Source organism: Schistocerca gregaria, chromosome 9, assembly GCF_023897955.1.
Source record: "Schistocerca gregaria isolate iqSchGreg1 chromosome 9, iqSchGreg1.2, whole genome shotgun sequence".
NCBI classification, from domain to species: Eukaryota; Metazoa; Arthropoda; class Insecta; order Orthoptera; family Acrididae; genus Schistocerca; species Schistocerca gregaria.
In genome coordinates, this window is record NC_064928.1 from 184,980,910 (window position 1) to 184,999,445 (window position 18,536).

The window sequence follows — 18,536 nt, forward strand, 5'->3', positions numbered from 1 at the left end:
AAGCTTTTTGTTTCCAATTAATGCTCCTGCCATATCCCTGAATCTTGACCATTCCTCCTGGGACACCCTATATGTAATTCTTCGAATCTTTAACGTGAAATATTGCATCATTTGCTCACACAAAACAAACTACTTGGCCACTGTCTAATCTGCCATTTGCAGAGTCAAATATACAGGTTGTAACTAAATTCCCTATACAGATGCTGACGACTTGTAGTTGGAACCGAGGTGGTTAAGTTCAGCAAAGGAACTTATATCTGGAAATGAACATTGTTCCCGTTGCATGCAAAGCACCACGACACACCGTCAGACCTCCCACATTTTCTTGACCAGGGTACTACACACATCATTCGCCAATAACCTGATGTCCCTTGTCCACTAATGGTATGTTTACATGCCATTCAGTTGTTTTTCTGATCTGCCCAGAGAGGTTTGTACCTGCTGTTGGGCTTGTGGTCTTTTTTCATACTTTACTACTGTACAGTAATAGTCATTCACTACAGTGAAGAATGCAAGGTATACAAACATTTCATTTTTAGTGTGTTGGTGGTGACCAAGGTGAACTATATGACTGTGGAATATACTGGTAAGATGTTACTGTACGTCAAAGCTTGTTGCAGTGGATGGCTGCATGTCAGTTGTACAGGGAGTGCTTTCCACACTGCAAAACACTGTCCGTCACACTCCATTTTTGCTACGATGTACCACCAGTCCACAGATATGAGTACATTCGTGGCCATCTACAGTGCTCCAGCATGGCACTGCCCAAACAGATTTTGCATAGGTGAACTCCATGTCAGTGGACGAGAACATGGCGAGGAGTACCAGAAATGTAGCAATTAGAGTGAATGCTGATCACCTTAGTTTCTGGCGTTTTCTGCATGAGCAACAGCTACACCTGTACCATCTTCAGAAGGTGCAAGTAATGTTGTTGTTGTTGTTGTTGTTGTTGTTGTCTTCAGTCCAGAGACTGGTTTGATGCAGCTCTCCATGCTACTGTATCCTGTGCAAGCTTCTTCATCTCCCAGTACTTACTGCAACCTACATCCTTCTGAATCTGCTTTGTGTATTCACCTCTTGGTCTCCCTCTACAATTTTTACCCTCCACACTGCACTCCAATGCCGAACTTGTGATCCCCTGATGCCTCAGAAAATGCCCTACCAACCTGTCCCTTCTTTTTGTCAAGTTGTGCCACAAATTTCTCTTCTATCTAATTCTATTCAATACCTCCTCATTAGTTATGTGATCTACCCATCTAATCTTCAGCATTCTTCTGTAGCACCACATTCTCTTCTTGTCTAAACTATTTATTGTCCATGTTTCATTTCCGTACATGGCTACACTCCATACAAATACTTTCAGAAACGACTTCCTGATACATAAATCTATATTCGCTGTTAACAAATTTCTCTTCTTCAGAAACGCTTTCCTTGCCATTGCCAGTCTACACTTTATATCCTCTCTACTTCGAGCATCATCAGTTATTTTGCTCCCCAAATAGCAAAACTCTTTTACTACTTTAAGTGTCTCATTTCCTAATCGAATTCCCTCAGCATCACCCGACTTAATTCGACTACATTCCATTATCCTTGTTTTGCTTTTGTTGATGTTCATCTTATACCCTCCTTTCATGACACTGTCCATTCCGTTCAACTGCTCTTCCAAGTCCTTTGCTGTCTCTGACAGAATTACAATGTCATCGGCGAACTTTAAAGTTTTTATTTCTTCTCCATAGATTTTAATACCTACTCCAAATTTTTCTTTTGTTTCCTTTACTGCTTGTTCAATATACAGATTGAATAACATCGGGGAAAGGCTACAACCCTGTTCTCACTCCCTTACCAACCACTGCTTCCCTTTCATGCCCCTCGAGTCTTATAACTGCCATCTGGTTTCTGTACAAATTGTAAATAACCTTTCGATCCCTGTGTTTTATCTCTGCCACCTTTAGAATTTGAAAGAGAGTATTCCAGTCAACATTGTCAAAAGCTTTCTCTAAGTCTATAAATGATAGAAACGTAGATTTGGCTTTCCTTAATATTTCTTCTAAGATCATGAGTCCACTTCTGCAAGTGGTTCTTGCACCGTTGTGTAGACAAGCCCGGCTTCGCACAACAAATCCTTTTCCTGAATGAAGCCAACTTAACGAGGGAAGATGTTCTAAATTCCTGCAGCAGTTGTATGGACTGATCAAAACCACCTTGTTGCATGTCTCCGTGGATTTCAGGAACAATACAGCTTGAACATTCGTGCAGGGTTCATGGATGTACATGTGACTAGGCCGTACCTTCTTCCACTACATCTTGTGGCTGCTGGATACTTGGGATTCCCTGACAGTGTACTGTGTGACCTCTTGGAAGATGTGCCACTACTTCTTCATCAAAATGTTACCCAAAATACTCGCTTTATAAGACCCCTGTGGCATCTGAGGAAGAATTACTGGTGCGGGTTTCAGCGGGATGGAAGCTGGAGGACCAGTGATTATTGGTTATCTGTATCAGAACAATCTAGGAGCTACTGTATCACTGGTGCCATTAACACTAAACCTTGTAAGTGGACCTAGGCGACAATTAGCAGGAGTCAGATAGCAATGTGTATTGTGATGTTTTACGTGTAGTGAAAAAAAAACGGTACATTTCCAGACACGAGTTCCTCTGCTAGTGTTAACAATCTTTTTCGCCCCTGTGAGTTGTCAGTCTATAAAGAGCATTTAGTTACACACTGTAAAGGCTACAGAGTGAGCACTCGGCCACCCACAGAATGGAATTTTTGTGTCCAGCACACGTCGACTCCAAAAGTCAGGTGACTGACTGACTGTGGTATGACACCGTCCCTAAGTGGCCTGTACTGCAGGTTGTGAATGTTGCTGTGTCACTACAATACAGATAGGTGTCTTGCAGTCCATATCTGGAATGAACTTGGCTTCAAGCTTTGAAGAGAGCCACTCTTGTTTCCCACTAGTGTCAGAGCTAAAATGCCTCTAATTGTTTTTTTTTCTAAGGGAAAAGAGGGGATAGACAAGCTTTTAATTTGCAGTTACATGCAGCTAGTTAGTGCTTTATTACACACGAGAACACTTGTAGGGATGAAATAATTCTGCTTATACTTAGTGAAACTAGAGTGTTAATCTCTCATATTCATTTTTTACATCATAAGTAGCAGAACTGTGCAGGTACTACAGTTTCCTATTGTGACAACTTCATTAAGCAGATCTGTTTAATCTGTGTTAATGACTAAGACTGCTATATAATCTGTCAGTTCAAAAAGTTTCAAGATAGAAGGAATAAGAATAGAGAAAAATTAAGTTGGTGCTTTTAATGCTTTAGGTGTTTAGAGACTACCCTCACTTTTGTGCAACACACAGAATAGTCTTACAGCCATGTGAAACTGCCAGAAAAGTTCTTCTTTGGTACATTGTTCAACTTGCTCGTCACATGGCTCAGATGTCGGTTATGTCATCAAAAGTATTGCCCCTTCGTGTCAATTGCTTCAGTGTGTCACTCTGTGGTAGGCTTGTATTGATAACACAAATTGTGTGTGCACCTGTGATGATTTTTTCTAGGAAAGAATTGTCTGTGACTGGTGTACAGGCATCCATGTCTCTGTTCAGGAGTCGTGGTGTGTGGGAGAAACTTCACACGTGTTTCTCTTCTTCAAAACGTTGTGGAGAATAGCTCGAACACTCGGTTTAAATATGTTGCTTTGTTGCAACTTCATATCCATCACATAACACTGCCTGCCTGTAACTGGCCAGTCAGTTGCACGTCACTGCCATCATAGTTTACTAAGCTGATGTTGCTTGTATGCCAGGGATAAAATCGATTTCAGAACTTGTCGGATGGATGGTGTATAAATATTATCTGCAGATGAAAGTTGATTAAAATATGTACGTAAATTCAATGGATTGACCACCAGCATGCTGCCTCACTCTCTGATTTACATAGAACTTTTCTCATAAATATTTTGTCTCATAAATTAGCCCTACAGTTTTATATCTTTGATATTAATTGACACACAAAGCACCACTTATTGGTGTGGTTGCTATAATTAGACATTTTGGTTGCGAAAAACAACTTTTCTTCTTCTAATGAATTTCCATCTGTAGCAACAATAATTCAACACCATTCTTGGTAAAAATATAGAAATGTTTGAAAACAGTGAAAATACATGTAATATTAAAGTTTCAGTCTTAGCACAAATGTAAGAAACAGTGCCACACCAATGTGATGCAACTATTTTGGTCTGATGTTGGCCACGTGTGCGGTACATACACTAGATGCTGCTATCCTTTGCTGCCATTGTTTCAACAACAGCACATGACGCATTGTAAAATAATAATGAAGTTAATGCCAACTGTCGTAATCGTTGCTTGTGAGAACTTGAAAGGTGAGCCTCATATTCCTGTGCAGGCCTTCAGACAGCCTTGCAAGTGCTATAAAGTTTGTGACTTGCGTATTCTTACTAAGCTTTAAATTGTCATTGACACTCATTTATGTAAGGCGGGCACGCCATATTGGTATTTTTCTTTACACACACACACACACACACACACACACACACACACAGTTGGCATGGGAGCAAGAGTTGCTGTGATGTGAGAGTTCCTTTCACCCATTAGCCTGGCTGTTTATTTTGAATTGCACGGTGCAACATCTGCAGAGTCTGCACTATTAATTTGTTAACAGTGGTCCCCAGTTACAGCCAATCAGTGATGAGGATTCTGTCCTTCTCCACAAAGACTGTGGCCATGTGTTGTCCCACTGGAAGCCCTGTACAGAACTTCTTCAGGAGGGGTCAGTCATTATGCATCCACTGCACTCATAGGGCTTCGGTATCCTGCTCACGGGTGCAGGACAGAGACTTGTCGGGAGTTTGAGCATGAAATATTCTGGATCGTAGCCGTGGCTTTCAAGAAGATCACTGCCCACATACTTGCATTGTTGTGTTTGTGCTGCATTCAGGAATTTGGAAACCCACCTGTCGGACACGTTCCCGAGCTTAAGGTGTTTGTGCACTGTGTGGTGCAGAATGCTTCTGGCTGCTTGCAGTTCAATGAACATGATGTTTTCTGCTCTTTAAATGTTAGCCTGGGTTACCACTGTCACTTTCCTCCCAGAACTGACTCCTTTTTCCATCGACGTGCAGCCAGTTTTCCAACTGTCCACCCAGTTGTTGTACATGGTTTTTTGTGACTTTACTACTCTCCACGTATTGCCATCAGTCACCTGTGTACATATACAGAAATATCCATAGAAACCATGTCATTGAGCACTGTCTTCAGTGATTATACTCAATGTTGCCTACTCATATAATAATAGCGGTTGGGAAAATGGACTGTACTGTGCAGGGCAATTTCTCGCAATTGTCCTTCCACGTAAGGACGAACTAAAGTACTATGTCCTAGCAACTGTAATGGTGCATCATGAATGATGGAAAAAATGAAATATGAATTAATATTAAATGCCACTTGCACTTCGAGATTTAATATTATGACAAGGAAACTTATCCCAGGGATCGAGTGCTGTAGTGGGAATCACATGATGTGAATATTTGCAGAGAGAGAGAGAGAGAGAGAGAGAGAGAGAGAGAGAGAGAGAGAGAGAGAGAGAGAGAGAGAGAGTCCCACCCATTCAGATTTGATTTGGACAGCATAGCAGAGGAGATGTGTGAGTTTGAGAGGAGAAGACAACCACAGTCCTGCAGCACTTTCTATTCACATTAAAAAATACATTAAACATATGTAATTAGAAAGTAAACTATTATAATTTAGCAGTTTGAATTCTTGTCTATTCCAGGAGGTGACAGTCTCTAAGTGACAAGAATATTTTAATGATAAAGGTTTTAGATAAATAATGAATAACAATTTGAAATGGTTCTTGGAAATTATGCCAAAGTAGGTATAATTGCATGTTCTACTTACTACTTTGGGTGTTAACTCTTCCCCGAAGCTTTTTATTGGCATTTGCGAACTGAGGAACTCATCCAGCGATTAACAATGTCTTTCTTTATATGATTTCTGTGCTTGACATCTTATTTGCCTGCCAAAAAATGTATTTTCCAGTAAGTTGATAGCTGGTATGGAAATAATATAGTAGATTTTTTATTACTATTTTTATTTGAGTCTAACACGGGTTGAGATTGTACTTTTAGCGGCCGGCACATCCGCAGAAGCATGCTGAAGCACAGGGTTTGCAAACGACAAGAGAAGAATGTCTCATGTTTCTGTCTCACTTTAATACTTTTCACTTCCTACAGGCCTGGTTAGATGGGATCAGAAAAATCACGCACAACGTGAAAGCGAATAATGTTTGCCCCATGACGTGTTTAAAGAAACAGTAAGTTTTGCTTTCAGATATCTGTGTGCTAACTATTAATATCCTGGAACAGATTGCTTCAGTATGGGACTACTGTTCCAGTCAGCATGTGTGTCATGTTTCTGGCTAGAATACTGATTATCCATATTTATGTGCCGTTAAGCATGGTTTCTTTCCTTAGCTCATGTTACACTATTAACTGATAAAACTTATCCTGCTCGACATTGAGCAAGTATTCCTTATTAGATATGTGTGTTCCAAAAGAAGAGAATACCAAAAATGTATTTTCTGTTCATGTGCACTCTGGCCCAGAATTGTCCTTGCAGATTTGTGATGGTTTCGGGTTACACTGGTAACTTGTTAGGAACAACTTCTGATGTTGTAACACTTTCTTTTGGAACACACAGCCCCAGTAATCTGTAAGAAAGCTTACAACTTGTGCAGTGTGTGCTAACATGCATGGTGGCAAACAGTCATTAGAGCATGATGTGTGTGTCCACTGTCAAGTTAAAGTACAGTGTTTCACTAATGTTTAGTGTGTTTTAAAACTTTGTGTATTTGATTCATTGGCAGTCTTGCATACATAGTTTACAGTATTTCTGTTTTGAAAATGTGCATGCTGACAGATTTAGAAGAAGAAAAGAAACAGACAGGCCGTGTAATGCATGGCCATAGTGATGTCAGCTGGAACTATAATAGTGTTGAGACTATGACCTGTGTTATATGTTCTCCGGTAAATTTGGTAGGAGTAACTCTTTCTTTAGGCTATATGTGTGTGTTAATAATTCACATGTGGACATTTGCACATAAAAATAATTTTAAAAATGTTTTAGTGACTCAGTGGGCAGAAAGGCAAAGTTTTTTTTTTTTTAATTTTGTTTTAATTTTTTTTGTATGCAGACACTGAAAAGTATTTGGATGAAATTGTTGATGTTATTTGAGTAACATTTTGTTTTTCGGTGTACCTCTTAAGCATATTTTGATCAGTATTTTTTACACAGATTACTGTGGCATTCATTGGACTAATAGCTGTACAAGGAATACAAACATCACTTTTATGATGTGTTATACACTATTGCCTTCCAAGTTATTACAGTGCCAAATGCACTACAGTATCATTTTTTTCCACTTTTAGAAAAGTTCATTCAGTCTTTGCTGTGCTTAATGTTCGTATTGTTGTTCTACCCATAAACACACTCTCTTGTTACTCGTCAGTACGTTTCCTCTACACTTTGATGCTTTTCACTTCCTACAGGCCTTCTCAGATGGAGTAATGGAAATCAGCCTTCCTTTTCAATTTGCTGCAGGTTCCCAACAACAAGAAAGCTGTTGGTAATCCTCTCTGAATCCCACAGATGACATGTGTTCTTATAAGTAATGCACTTCATCACTGGCCTTCAAATTTACTCCCTGGAGCCAATATCTTTTTCATATGCTTACGTTACTCAACATTTGTAAATAGTGCAGTTCATGAAGTATTGAGTGTAACATAGATATTTGGGTAGTTTAAAAGTGAATCTTTGCAGGAAATGCCAAGTTGTTCTCGTGAAATGCTATCAAGTAAGTGCAGAGTAGAGAGCTGGGACTCGAATGAGGCTGTGTGGGCAGTTCTCTCTCCCTCCACTGCACACTCAGAAATAGCTTGCAGATTATTAAGCTGCTAAATGCCTCCATACATTTGACTAATTGTATCTCGTGCACTCTCTCGCCTTTTCCTGAATCCTACAGCGAAATTTCTTTCGACTGATCAGTTGACTGTAAAGTTTGCCAGATGTATAAAAACAGAGTGCAGAACATTCACTCTCGAAAACCCTGTGTTGTCTTCTTGCTTGTATAAGATTTGCTCTACAGTAGTTAACCACCTGACTCATCATCAGTAGTAACATCTGATTTCTGATGGGAAGTGAGGCAAGGGTCACATCTTTTTAAGTATCTGTGTATATCAGCTCAGCTTTCAGAAATTGTCATTTGTTAATTGCATTTGTTAGTTCCACTGGGACACAGTGGACCTGCAGCAGAACATTTGTCTGATCGACATTCACCCTGAAGGTTGTGTATTGTGGTCTCAACTTCCTGTTGACCGACTCTGACAATGTTTACAATTCAAACAATTGCTAATTCTTCCTCTGGATAGAGAATATTTTATTGTTCTAACCTTACGTGCTGTACACTGAAGACTACAAGCAGTCTACAAAGACCAACAAAAGGATGACTTGGTGATGCCTTACAGCACCACTCTCTGACCCAGTTAAGTTTTCATTAGCCATTAATGAGAAACCAGGGTGGTCCCATCAACCCTAGCAGTTATCTTATTGACTTTCAGCTACACTGCCATAGAGTGGAGGCATCATTGGTAGATCTTTCGGCTTGCTGCAATTTATCTGCGCCGTCATAGGTGGGATCATTGAAAGCCGTCATCTTTGCAACATTTAACCTCACATTGAAGTTAATGTAATGTACTCTATGTGATCAAAAGTACCTGGACATCTGGCTGAAAATGACTTAAAAGTTTGTGGTGCCCTCCGTCAGTAATGCTGGAATTCAGTATGGTGTTGGCCCACTCTTAGCCTCGATGACAGCTTCCACTCTCACAGGCATACATTCAATCAGGTGCTATAAGGTTTCTTGGAGAATGTCAACCAATTCTTCACGGAGTGCTGCACTGAGGAGAGGTATCAATGTTGGCCAGTGAGGCCTGGCACAAAGTCGGCATTCCAAAACATCCCAAAAGTGTTCTGTAAGATTTAGGTCAGGACTCTGTGCAGGCTAGTCCATTACAGGGGTGTTATTGTCATGTAACAACTCCACCACAGGCCATGCATTATGAACAGGTGCTCGATTGTGTTGAAACATGCAATCGCCATCCCCAAATCGCTCTTGAACAGTGAGAAGCAAGAAAGTGCTTAAAACATCAATGTAGGCCTGTGCTGTGGGAGTGCCACACAAAACAACAATGGGTGCAAGCCCCCTTCATGAAGAACACGACCACACCATAACACCGCTGCCTCTGAATTTTACTTGTGGCACTACATACTCTGGCAGATGATGTTCACCAGGCATTCGACACTCACAGGGCATTCGCCATACCCACACCCTGCCATCGGATTGCCACAGTGTGTACTGTGATTTGTCACTCCACACAATGTTTTTCCACGGTTCAATCGGCGAATGTTTACGTTCCATACATCAAGTGAGGTGTCGTTTGGAATTTACCGGTGTGATGTGTGGCGTATGAGCAGCCGCTCATAACCATGAAAACAAAGTTTTCTCACCTCTCACGTACCTACCATAGTACTTGCAGTGGATCCTGATGCAGTTTGGAATTCCTGTGTGATGGTCCCTATAGATGTCTGTCTATTGCACATTACGACCCTCTTCAACTGTCGGCGGTCTCTGTCAGTCGACAGACGAGGTCAGCCTGTACGCTTTTGTGCTGTATGTGTCCCTTCATGTTTCCATGTCAGTATCACGTGGGAAACAGTGGTCCTAGGAATGTTTAGGAGTGTGGAAATATCGTGTACAGACATATGACACAAGTGGCACCCAATCACTTGACAACGGTGGAAGTCCGTGAGTTCCGTGGAGCACCCGATTCTGCTCTCTCACGATGTACAATGACTACTGAGGTTGCTGATATGGAGTACCTTGCAGTAGGTGGCAGCATAATGCACTTAATATGAAAAACGTATGTTTTTGGGGATATCTGCTTACTTTTGATCACATAGTGTAAGTACTGCACTCACACCCATTGGTTCATAATGGACACAGAGCTGAGTTCTCAATTAATTTTTCATTTATTAGTATTTTTAAGTACAGGTCTATAAACAGTGGATTTGCACTGCTGGTTACCATAACTCTCGTTGTAAACTGTATGAAGGTATGTTTTATTATATGAAATGGCAAGAGAATATGGCTTCAAAACATTTGTCACTACAAAATTTAAAAAAGAGACCAAGCCTTTAGATTTGTTTTCCGTCTTAATTTCAATGGAGCTGTGACTTCAACTTGTCTTTGCAGAGTGGTTCACACTCCTGGGGTAACTATACAGTCATTACCCCCTAAACCACATTTCTGGGGATGGGGGTCATGACCTCAGTGACGCCCACTCTCCTTCCCCCTCCCCCTGCCCGTACCCCTCCCCTCGTGCCTGTCCTCCACCTCGACTGATGGCCTCAACATTAGGCTGAGACATCCGTTTTGTGCTAGCTAACAGAATGCAGGTGGAGCTGTATGGGTTACATTGCAAAGAAAGTGTTGGAAGTTACCATAAAATTTACAGAAATACTCATTTATTGCACTTATCATTAAAGGTGTCATGCATACAACCCAGTGAAAGGTAGTTGCATGTTTTTTCACCAAGAGGAAAATAATACATTTGTTACAGAAATGAACTGAGCAAGCATTTGGGAGCATTCTACAGGCTGCCAAATTAGTGGCAAACATTTTATTTGTTTTGTGCTTCAGGTTGGTGTTTACAGGGTGCCTGAAAATAAGACACAAAAATTGCCTAACAGTGTTATGACAGGAATGGAAAGGGATCAGAAATGTTGATTATGCCTTAAGAGTGAGAGCTCACTAGAAATTTATTTAAGAAAGATAAGTTCCACAGTTAGTGATGTTTACGCCCATCCATGAAGCAGTCATGTCATACCTCGTAACGTTGTGGGGTGCGTGACACTGCATTCTGAACGTGACACACTTACAGATATCACCACCATGTTGATTGTGAGGGAGTGGTGCAAAGGAGGAGCCTTCCTGGAGTTTGCAGAAATTGACAATCGTGCACACACTGCTACCACTTGATGAACCCTTGTAAAGGACAGTGTGTGGCCACTAGCCGGGCCTGCTTTGCATGTAAGCCTCTCCATTTTACCCTGACACCCCTCCCCCTCCCCCTACCACTCTGTTCTAGTACATGCATTCTCTCCAAGTTCTCTACACCAACCTTTCAGCCAACTATTCCGCACTCTTCTTTTCTACTTTTGTCTTAGAGGTTCAGTGCGTGAATCTTCCTTATTATTCTATCACATAACCTTCTCTTTATCTTTTGTACCACTTAAGCCTCACTAATTCTATTCCCTTTCGTTTACCATTTCCCTGATCTCTTTATTCCTTATTCTGTCCATATGTAGTACTCGCATTTAGATTATGTGAAATTTCGTTTCACACACCTGTATCTCACTTAAATCCATGTTCTCCACTGTCCAGTTTCAGAAGGGTAGATCAGGTTAGGCACACAGGAGGATTGATATACATGTCATATCATTCCCTTGTGGATCAACTTTATTCCACTCCGAGCTCCTGACTCTTCTCCCCTCCCCGTCACCCCTTCCATTGACTTTCTTGTCATTTCTTCCATTTGTTTCCCCTACATTCCTCAGATACTATCTACCTTTCCATCACCTGTTCTGCTGAAAGTATGAGTTCTGGGTTAGACTTCTCCCTCTTCCTAATCACGAGTGTGAACTCTCTGTTCCTCACATAACATAAGGCCTCTGCCCTTGGGTCCGGATGCTGAGCAATTCCTTCATATTTATTCTGGCAGTCGCTGTGAATTGATCATTTGAGGAGCCAACGTGTAACACATCCTGACTCACATTGGGAATATTTGGCTTCTACATTTTCTGCAACTTGTTTTCAGATGCCCTGTATACATTTGTATCCATCACTCACTTTTTCTTTTCAGGATTTCTGCGGACATTTGCTACATAAGCTCAGTATTGTTATAATATAACTAAACTGAACAGTTTCTCTGCTAATACAGGGAGAAACTCCTTTCTTGAAAACTGAGCTTCTGTACTGGTGATTTAACTTATGTGCTGTTCTAGTCATTAAACATCGTATAATTATTGTTGCAGTAATATGTGTCATTTGTTTTGTTGTTGTGTTACACGAGTAAATACAACTATTTTTCTGCCTGTCTCTTTCGCCCCTTTCCTCTCGACACGCCATCTACCGTGTAGACGTGGAGGGACGGCTTGCGAAAGATCACACACAACAACAAGATCAACAATGTGTGCCCGCGCACCAACCTCATGAAACAGTAAGTGTAGTTAGTGTGGCGCGTACCCCGATACTGGGCCTCGCCTTCCCCGCCTTGCGAGCAGGGAGGATCCAGGCATCGCCTCTATTTTGGCACCCCTCCCCGTCCCCCTCCCCATAGATGTATCAGCTCGGTGACACCCGTGCCGCGCCCCTTCACATTGTGTCTCCACCTCTTTGTAGCTACCATCGTGCTGGTCGCAAATTGACCCCCTGTGAATATGTTGTCGGCTTACAAGTCAACTTTTTACAGAAAAAAAATTGTGTGGGCAACATTTGAGTTGCTGTATAGTGTAGTTTCTTGTGGAGCAAATGGTTTGTATTCTGCTAGATACTGGAACTGTATGGTGGTGTAAATCTTTACACTTAAATCTGTGTTGTTGTAGAACATGTGATTCATTTAAATGCTACTGTAGTGATTGCTTACAGGAAAAGAGATGGCTGTTCTAAACTTTTCAGAAATGTGTAGTTTTCCTGTTAGATTAGCTCACTGAAAAAGTGCTCCAGTGTGGGAACTGTTGGGGACGGTGGAAGTTCAGGTGGAGGCAGAACCGTGACTGTGCGTCTCACTCATCAAACACTCCTTTAATTTGTTCACACATCGTGTTCCATAAATCCCTCATGTTTGTAGCACAATGCAGGGTACTGGCACTGACAAGACTGTAGGAAACGCTTTAGTATGCAGGGTGTTACAAAAAGGTACAGCCAAACTTTTAGGAAGCATTCCTCACACGCAAATAAAGAAAAGATGTTATGTGCAGATGTGTTCGGAAACAATTTCCATGTTAAGAGCTCATTTTTGTTTCGTCAGTATGTACTCGATTCACCGCCAGTGACCCAATTGAAGGAAGGTAATGTTGACTTTGGTGCTTGTGTTGACATGCGACTCATTGTTCTAAAGTACTAGCATCAAGCACATCAGTACGTAGCATCAACAGGTTAGTGTTCATCACGTCGGTGATCAATGGATTGGTAGAGGCGGACCAATTCCATGGCCTCCACGCTCTCCTGACCCCAACCCTCTTGACTTTCATTTATGGGGGCTTTTGAAAGCTCTTGTCTACACAACCCTGGTACCAAATGTAGAGACTCTTCGTGCTTGTATTGTGGACGGCTGTGATACAATATGCCATTCTCCAGGGCTGCATCAGCGCATCAGGGATTCCATGCGACGGAGGGTGGATGCATGTATCCTCGGTAACGGAAGACATTTTGAATATTTCCTGTAACAAAGTGTTTGAAGTCATGCTGGTACGTTCTGTTGTTGTGTGTTTCCATTCCATGATTAATGTGATTTGAAGAGAAGTAATAAAATGAGCTCTAACATGGAAAGTAAGCGTTTCCGGACACATATCCACATAACATATTTTTCTTTATTTGTGTGTGAGCAATGTTTCCTGAAAGTTTGGCTGTACCTTTTTGTAACACCCTGTGTGTGTATATATATATATATATATATATATATATATATATATATATATATATATATATATATATATATATATATATATATATATATACTGGGTGTCTCATTTATCTTGACCACCCTAAATAACTGTTTGTCCATACACAAATTACAAAATGTTTCAAGCAAACATTCCTTAGCCATCAGGGGCACATAAATCATCATGATTGCCTTCATTGTAGCTTTGTTTTTTACTAAGATGTGAACAGCAGTAATGCTTTTAAAATGGCGCCCTGTATTTTTTATTCGGTAGTTCATTTTCTCTCGTAAAGATCTATTCAAAAATGTATCACAGTGTACCATTCACTGAAAAACAATGTTATTAATCATATAACACAACACTGACATTGATGCTCCCAGTAGTTAGTGCAGGTACTCAGGGTAATGGAACACATCCATGTGCTGACGTTGACAGAGGACAAATGTAAACATACGTAGAATGTACACCAACAAAGAGGAGGTAGAAATGCTACTCATCTATGGGGAATGTAAGTTAGCAGATCAGTAATAGCAATACTGTTTTCTTATGTACAGGTACTTTTGGTACAGTAGTTTAGTCCTTCTAAATACTGTTGTCTAGAGTAGGCATACAGTAAAGGCTGTCCTTCGTTCACACTGCATTGACATAGTGTTTCTTTTATTGTTGTTGTTGAAGGTAAGGCAAATGCTATGCATTCAGTGCAACTGTACCGAGAGCTATATCCTGACAAGAACTCACCTTCCTGACAGATGTTTTCTCGTCTTGTTGCAATGCTTCAGGAAATGGGAAGTTTCAACCCACGACAACGCATTTGTCATAGCACTGCTGTCCTTCTACCTTGTCGGCTGTTGTTATTACGTAATACATGAAACAAAACATTAATGTAAAAAACACTGTCATCTGTCTGTATCATGGCAAAATTGAGATATGTTTAGTTTACAATGTAAAATTCTGATAAATTGTGGGACACTAGTCTGGCCCTCGCTTCAGGCAAGTAAAGAAAAATTGTAGCCAGGAGTGGTCCTGTGACACCATTTCCTGAGAGATTGCACCATATGTCTTGTGCTCACCAATCAGCACTATACACGTGTCTGTAATGTGGAGATACGTATCCGACAAAGGACATGTGTAGTGTCTGCTGCTTAATTACTACCTGTGTGATAACAGCCACATATCTGGTCTATCTAGTTAGGAAGGTCCTAAGATAATATTAGCTCTCCTGCATTTTCTGTCCTCTGCCATTCTTTTGTCATTATGTACTTGTTTTGCACTCTGATTTTGTCCACTAGCTGGATATCTTTTCTCCCTTTTCCTCTTTTTTCCTTTAGCTGTTGCTTCTAAAGCATGTGATAGTAATGGTGCCTTCTAGATAGTGTCCTAACAAGTTCTCTTTCTATTTAAATCTCCTACAGTATTTGTATTTGTTCACAATTCCTTCTTAATAGTCCTTCATCCTTAATTCTTTCCGTCCAGTTTATTTTTACCATACTTGTCCTTGTCTACATCTCAAAAGCCTCCAGTCTTCTTTCATCTTTATTTCTTATTGTGCATATTTCTGCACTGTGTAGAACCCCACTCCAGACAAAGCATTTAACCAGTATTTTGCTTACATGTCTGTTCAGTTTTCTTCCTGGTATTTGAATGCTTGCTTAACCATTGCAATTCTGGTTGTTATTGCTTGGGTGCATGTCATCTCCTCTTCCTCTGTTAGGTGCCTTTGTATTTGATTTCTTTTTACTTGCACAACTGTGCCCTGCCCTTACCTCACAGCTATATATTCCTTTACTTTGTAGGAATGGTCATGTCCTTGATTTCCTTACTATTAATAATTCTCATCTTGTACTCTTGGCATGCTGCACTCAGACCTACTGTCGTTTTGTTCATTGTCAATTAAAATTCAGTAAAAAGTGCCACTTTGTCAGAAAATTTTATACATTCGATCCTTTTCCCATGGGTAGACACCACCCTCATTCCCTTCAAAATATTGCTTTGCATTTTCCTCAGACTATATGTTAAATGAGAAGAAGTAGGTGAGTTAAAATCTACTCGGATTATCTGAAGCAGGTGTTGTGATACTGTACAGTGTTAATGTAAAAACCTTGCATGTTAAATGGACTGTGAAAGTTTAACTAAACATTTTTTTGAAGGTGATACCCAATGGCTTTGTTTGTTTAATTGAGGTTGTGCAACTGTTTAATTGTCTCTTATTATAACACTGGGTTTGATTTATGCCATTGTCACATTATATATTTACATCAGAGGAAAGCATAAAATGGCTACAAATCCATGACGATCAATCAGTCATACACACTGGCATAAATTCATATTTATGAAAGATCAACCATTAATTACACATCATAGCATGTATCAGTATACAATCCATGTAATTACTTTCAATTTGAACTGCTAAATATCTACAGGACCAAACAGGTATCTTTGTCTAAAAGGTGGAATGTTCGATATGAAATCAGTCACAACTGATTGTCAGGTAAGTGTAGATGTGTTGAAGAGTGTACTACCATAGACATTTATTATGAAAAGAAAACCTAAGCAAAGGTGTAACTAAATCTTCTTCACACCTTCAGTGTTAAATGTTATTACAATGCATTACAAAGAAAATATGGGATCAAAACATAAAACGGAATAAAAAATTTTGCAATAAAATTACATCAGTTGTACAAGAATATACTGACAAAGAAAAAGAAATATGGTAACATCTCAGAATTTATTGGTGATTGATTCTTAAGCATTTCTAGTTGTTTCGTGTTTTGGTTTGATGTATACAGATACCGTAATGATGGTGTAAATCTAAAACAGTAATTGTAATAAGACAATTAAACAGTTGCCTGTCACGCATAAAAAGGAGTTTGATTAAGCTGCCGATACAGACAGGAAAGTCTCGAAGAGACTTGTTTCCTTTAATAAGGCTCATTGAGGTATGCCTGCAGCTGGTGTCCCCCTTGACCTGCACTGACCTGTGAACTCAGTTATTCAGGCTGTTACAGAGTGTACAGCTAGGAATGTTTCACTATGACAAGGTATTGCTCAAAGTGAAAGAAGGAATAAATGACAGAAAAAACGCTTTGCACCAGTTAGAGATTGTACCCTGGGTCTTCAGGTTCTCTGTCTGACACCTATACAGTGAGCCACCAATGCACATAGCATGTGATTGACGGAATTGTTTTTTAATTTTGACATGTGGCACTCAGTCTATAACAGCTTGGATGAATGTAGGACTTTGTCAGTTGATCTGACCGTCACCATCAAGTAAAAGTAATGTTTACAAACCTCTGTGCTTGTCGAATTATCGTGAGCATGGGGTTTTCCCTTCTGAGATGGCACTGTTGCCATTCATGTCATTGGAAAAATCTGCGACCGGTTTGCCACATGTGAAGATGACGTACATTATATTTGCTGAACGCTACAAACACTGGATTTGATTCCAGTCAGTACTCTAAAAAGAAAGCCCCATTATCTTCCTCCAGCATTTGGAGAGGTAAAAAAACAGTTAGTGCAATGTGTGGCGTAAATTCTCCTGGGTGGCTGTTTGGGAGCACTCAGGCTGTTTTAAATGCAAGGTACCTCTGCACTGTATTAGATTCTCTGTGTTGCCTTGCCACACTCTTTTTATTTTGTGGCTACTTCACTGGTTCGTGCCCACAAGTACTATGAATGTGAACATTTGTCAGAGTAGTAGAAGTTAGTGGGGAATTTGAATTGAAATTAGACGGACTATCGCTGCCACAGTCAGTACTACCCTCGGCGAGCATTTCACACACTGCCGTCAAGTCGTATCGGAGGACGGTGAGTGGCGAACAGTGTGTTCCGATCCCCTTCTGTCTGTCTCGATTTGCTTTTCTGTAGTTTCTGTAATCAGCCAAAGTGAATTCTGGAATGTTTTATTTGAAAAGCAACAAGTGCTTCCTACCTACACCCTATTTTAGATGAGCTAGTGCTGCTTGTCCGATTAGTTCGACATTGAATGAAATTTTCACTCTACAGTGGAGTGTGCACTGATATGAAACTTCCTGGCAGATTAAAACTGTGTGCCGGACCGAGACTCAAACTCGGGACCTTTGCCTTTCGCGGGCAAGTGTTCTACCAACGGAGCTACCCAAGCACAACTCACGCCCTGTCCTCACAGCTCTACTTCTGCCAGTACCTCGTCTCCTACCTTCCAAACTTTACAGAAGCTCTCCTGCGAACCATACAGAACTAGCACTCCTGAAAGAAAGGATATTGCGGAGGCATGGCTTAGCCATAGCCTGGGGGACGTTTCTGGAATGAATTTTTTTTCGCATGAGAGCTTCTGTAAAGTTTAGAAGGTAGGAGACGAGGTACTGGCTGAAGTAGAGCTGTGAGGATGGGATGTGAGTCGTGCTTGGGTAGCTCAGTTGGTAGAGCACTTGCCCGCGAAAGGCAAAGGTCCCGAGTTCGAGTCTCGGCCAGGCACATAGCTTTATTCTGCAGGAAGTTTCATAGTTGGACGTTGTCTGTCAAGTGTCAAAACTGTAATCATTCCTTGTCCTATTCGCACTATCGATTCCACTGTAGCTGAGACTCACGCTATAAATTAAAATGTTAATCCGAGTTGGGTGCTCACTGATAAAAAATGCTACACTTGTCGTTCATAAAATGTTGACATTTTGTGAAATGTCATTCTGGGTTTCTGAAATTAAACTTGTTACTGTTTTAAACTTTTTGTAAAATGAGTAATCACTGTTGACAGAACTG

The 18,536-nt window shown here is 40.6% G+C and overlaps 1 protein-coding gene and 1 non-coding gene across 6 annotated transcripts in view; both read left to right on the top strand.

The window, feature by feature from the left end:
• Positions 1-18,536, top strand: part of LOC126291772 (1-phosphatidylinositol 4,5-bisphosphate phosphodiesterase) — a 372,603-nt gene that overhangs the window by 236,730 nt on the left and 117,337 nt on the right. For 2 of the 5 annotated variants that reach the window (XM_049985456.1, XM_049985458.1), the window contains one exon: positions 12,279-12,358. The exons of 1 other annotated variant lie outside the window; for it this stretch is intronic. In XM_049985456.1, the coding sequence (XP_049841413.1) occupies positions 12,279-12,358 (80 nt within the window). Of the gene's footprint in view, positions 1-6,256; positions 6,337-12,278; positions 12,359-18,536 lie in introns of all 5 variants that reach the window. 2 more of the 5 variants (XM_049985457.1, XM_049985459.1) reach the window with 1 other exon arrangement.
• Trnas-cga (transfer RNA serine (anticodon CGA)) lies at positions 18,181-18,255 on the top strand. Its single transcript has one exon. It is a non-coding gene; the product is annotated as a tRNA-Ser (tRNA).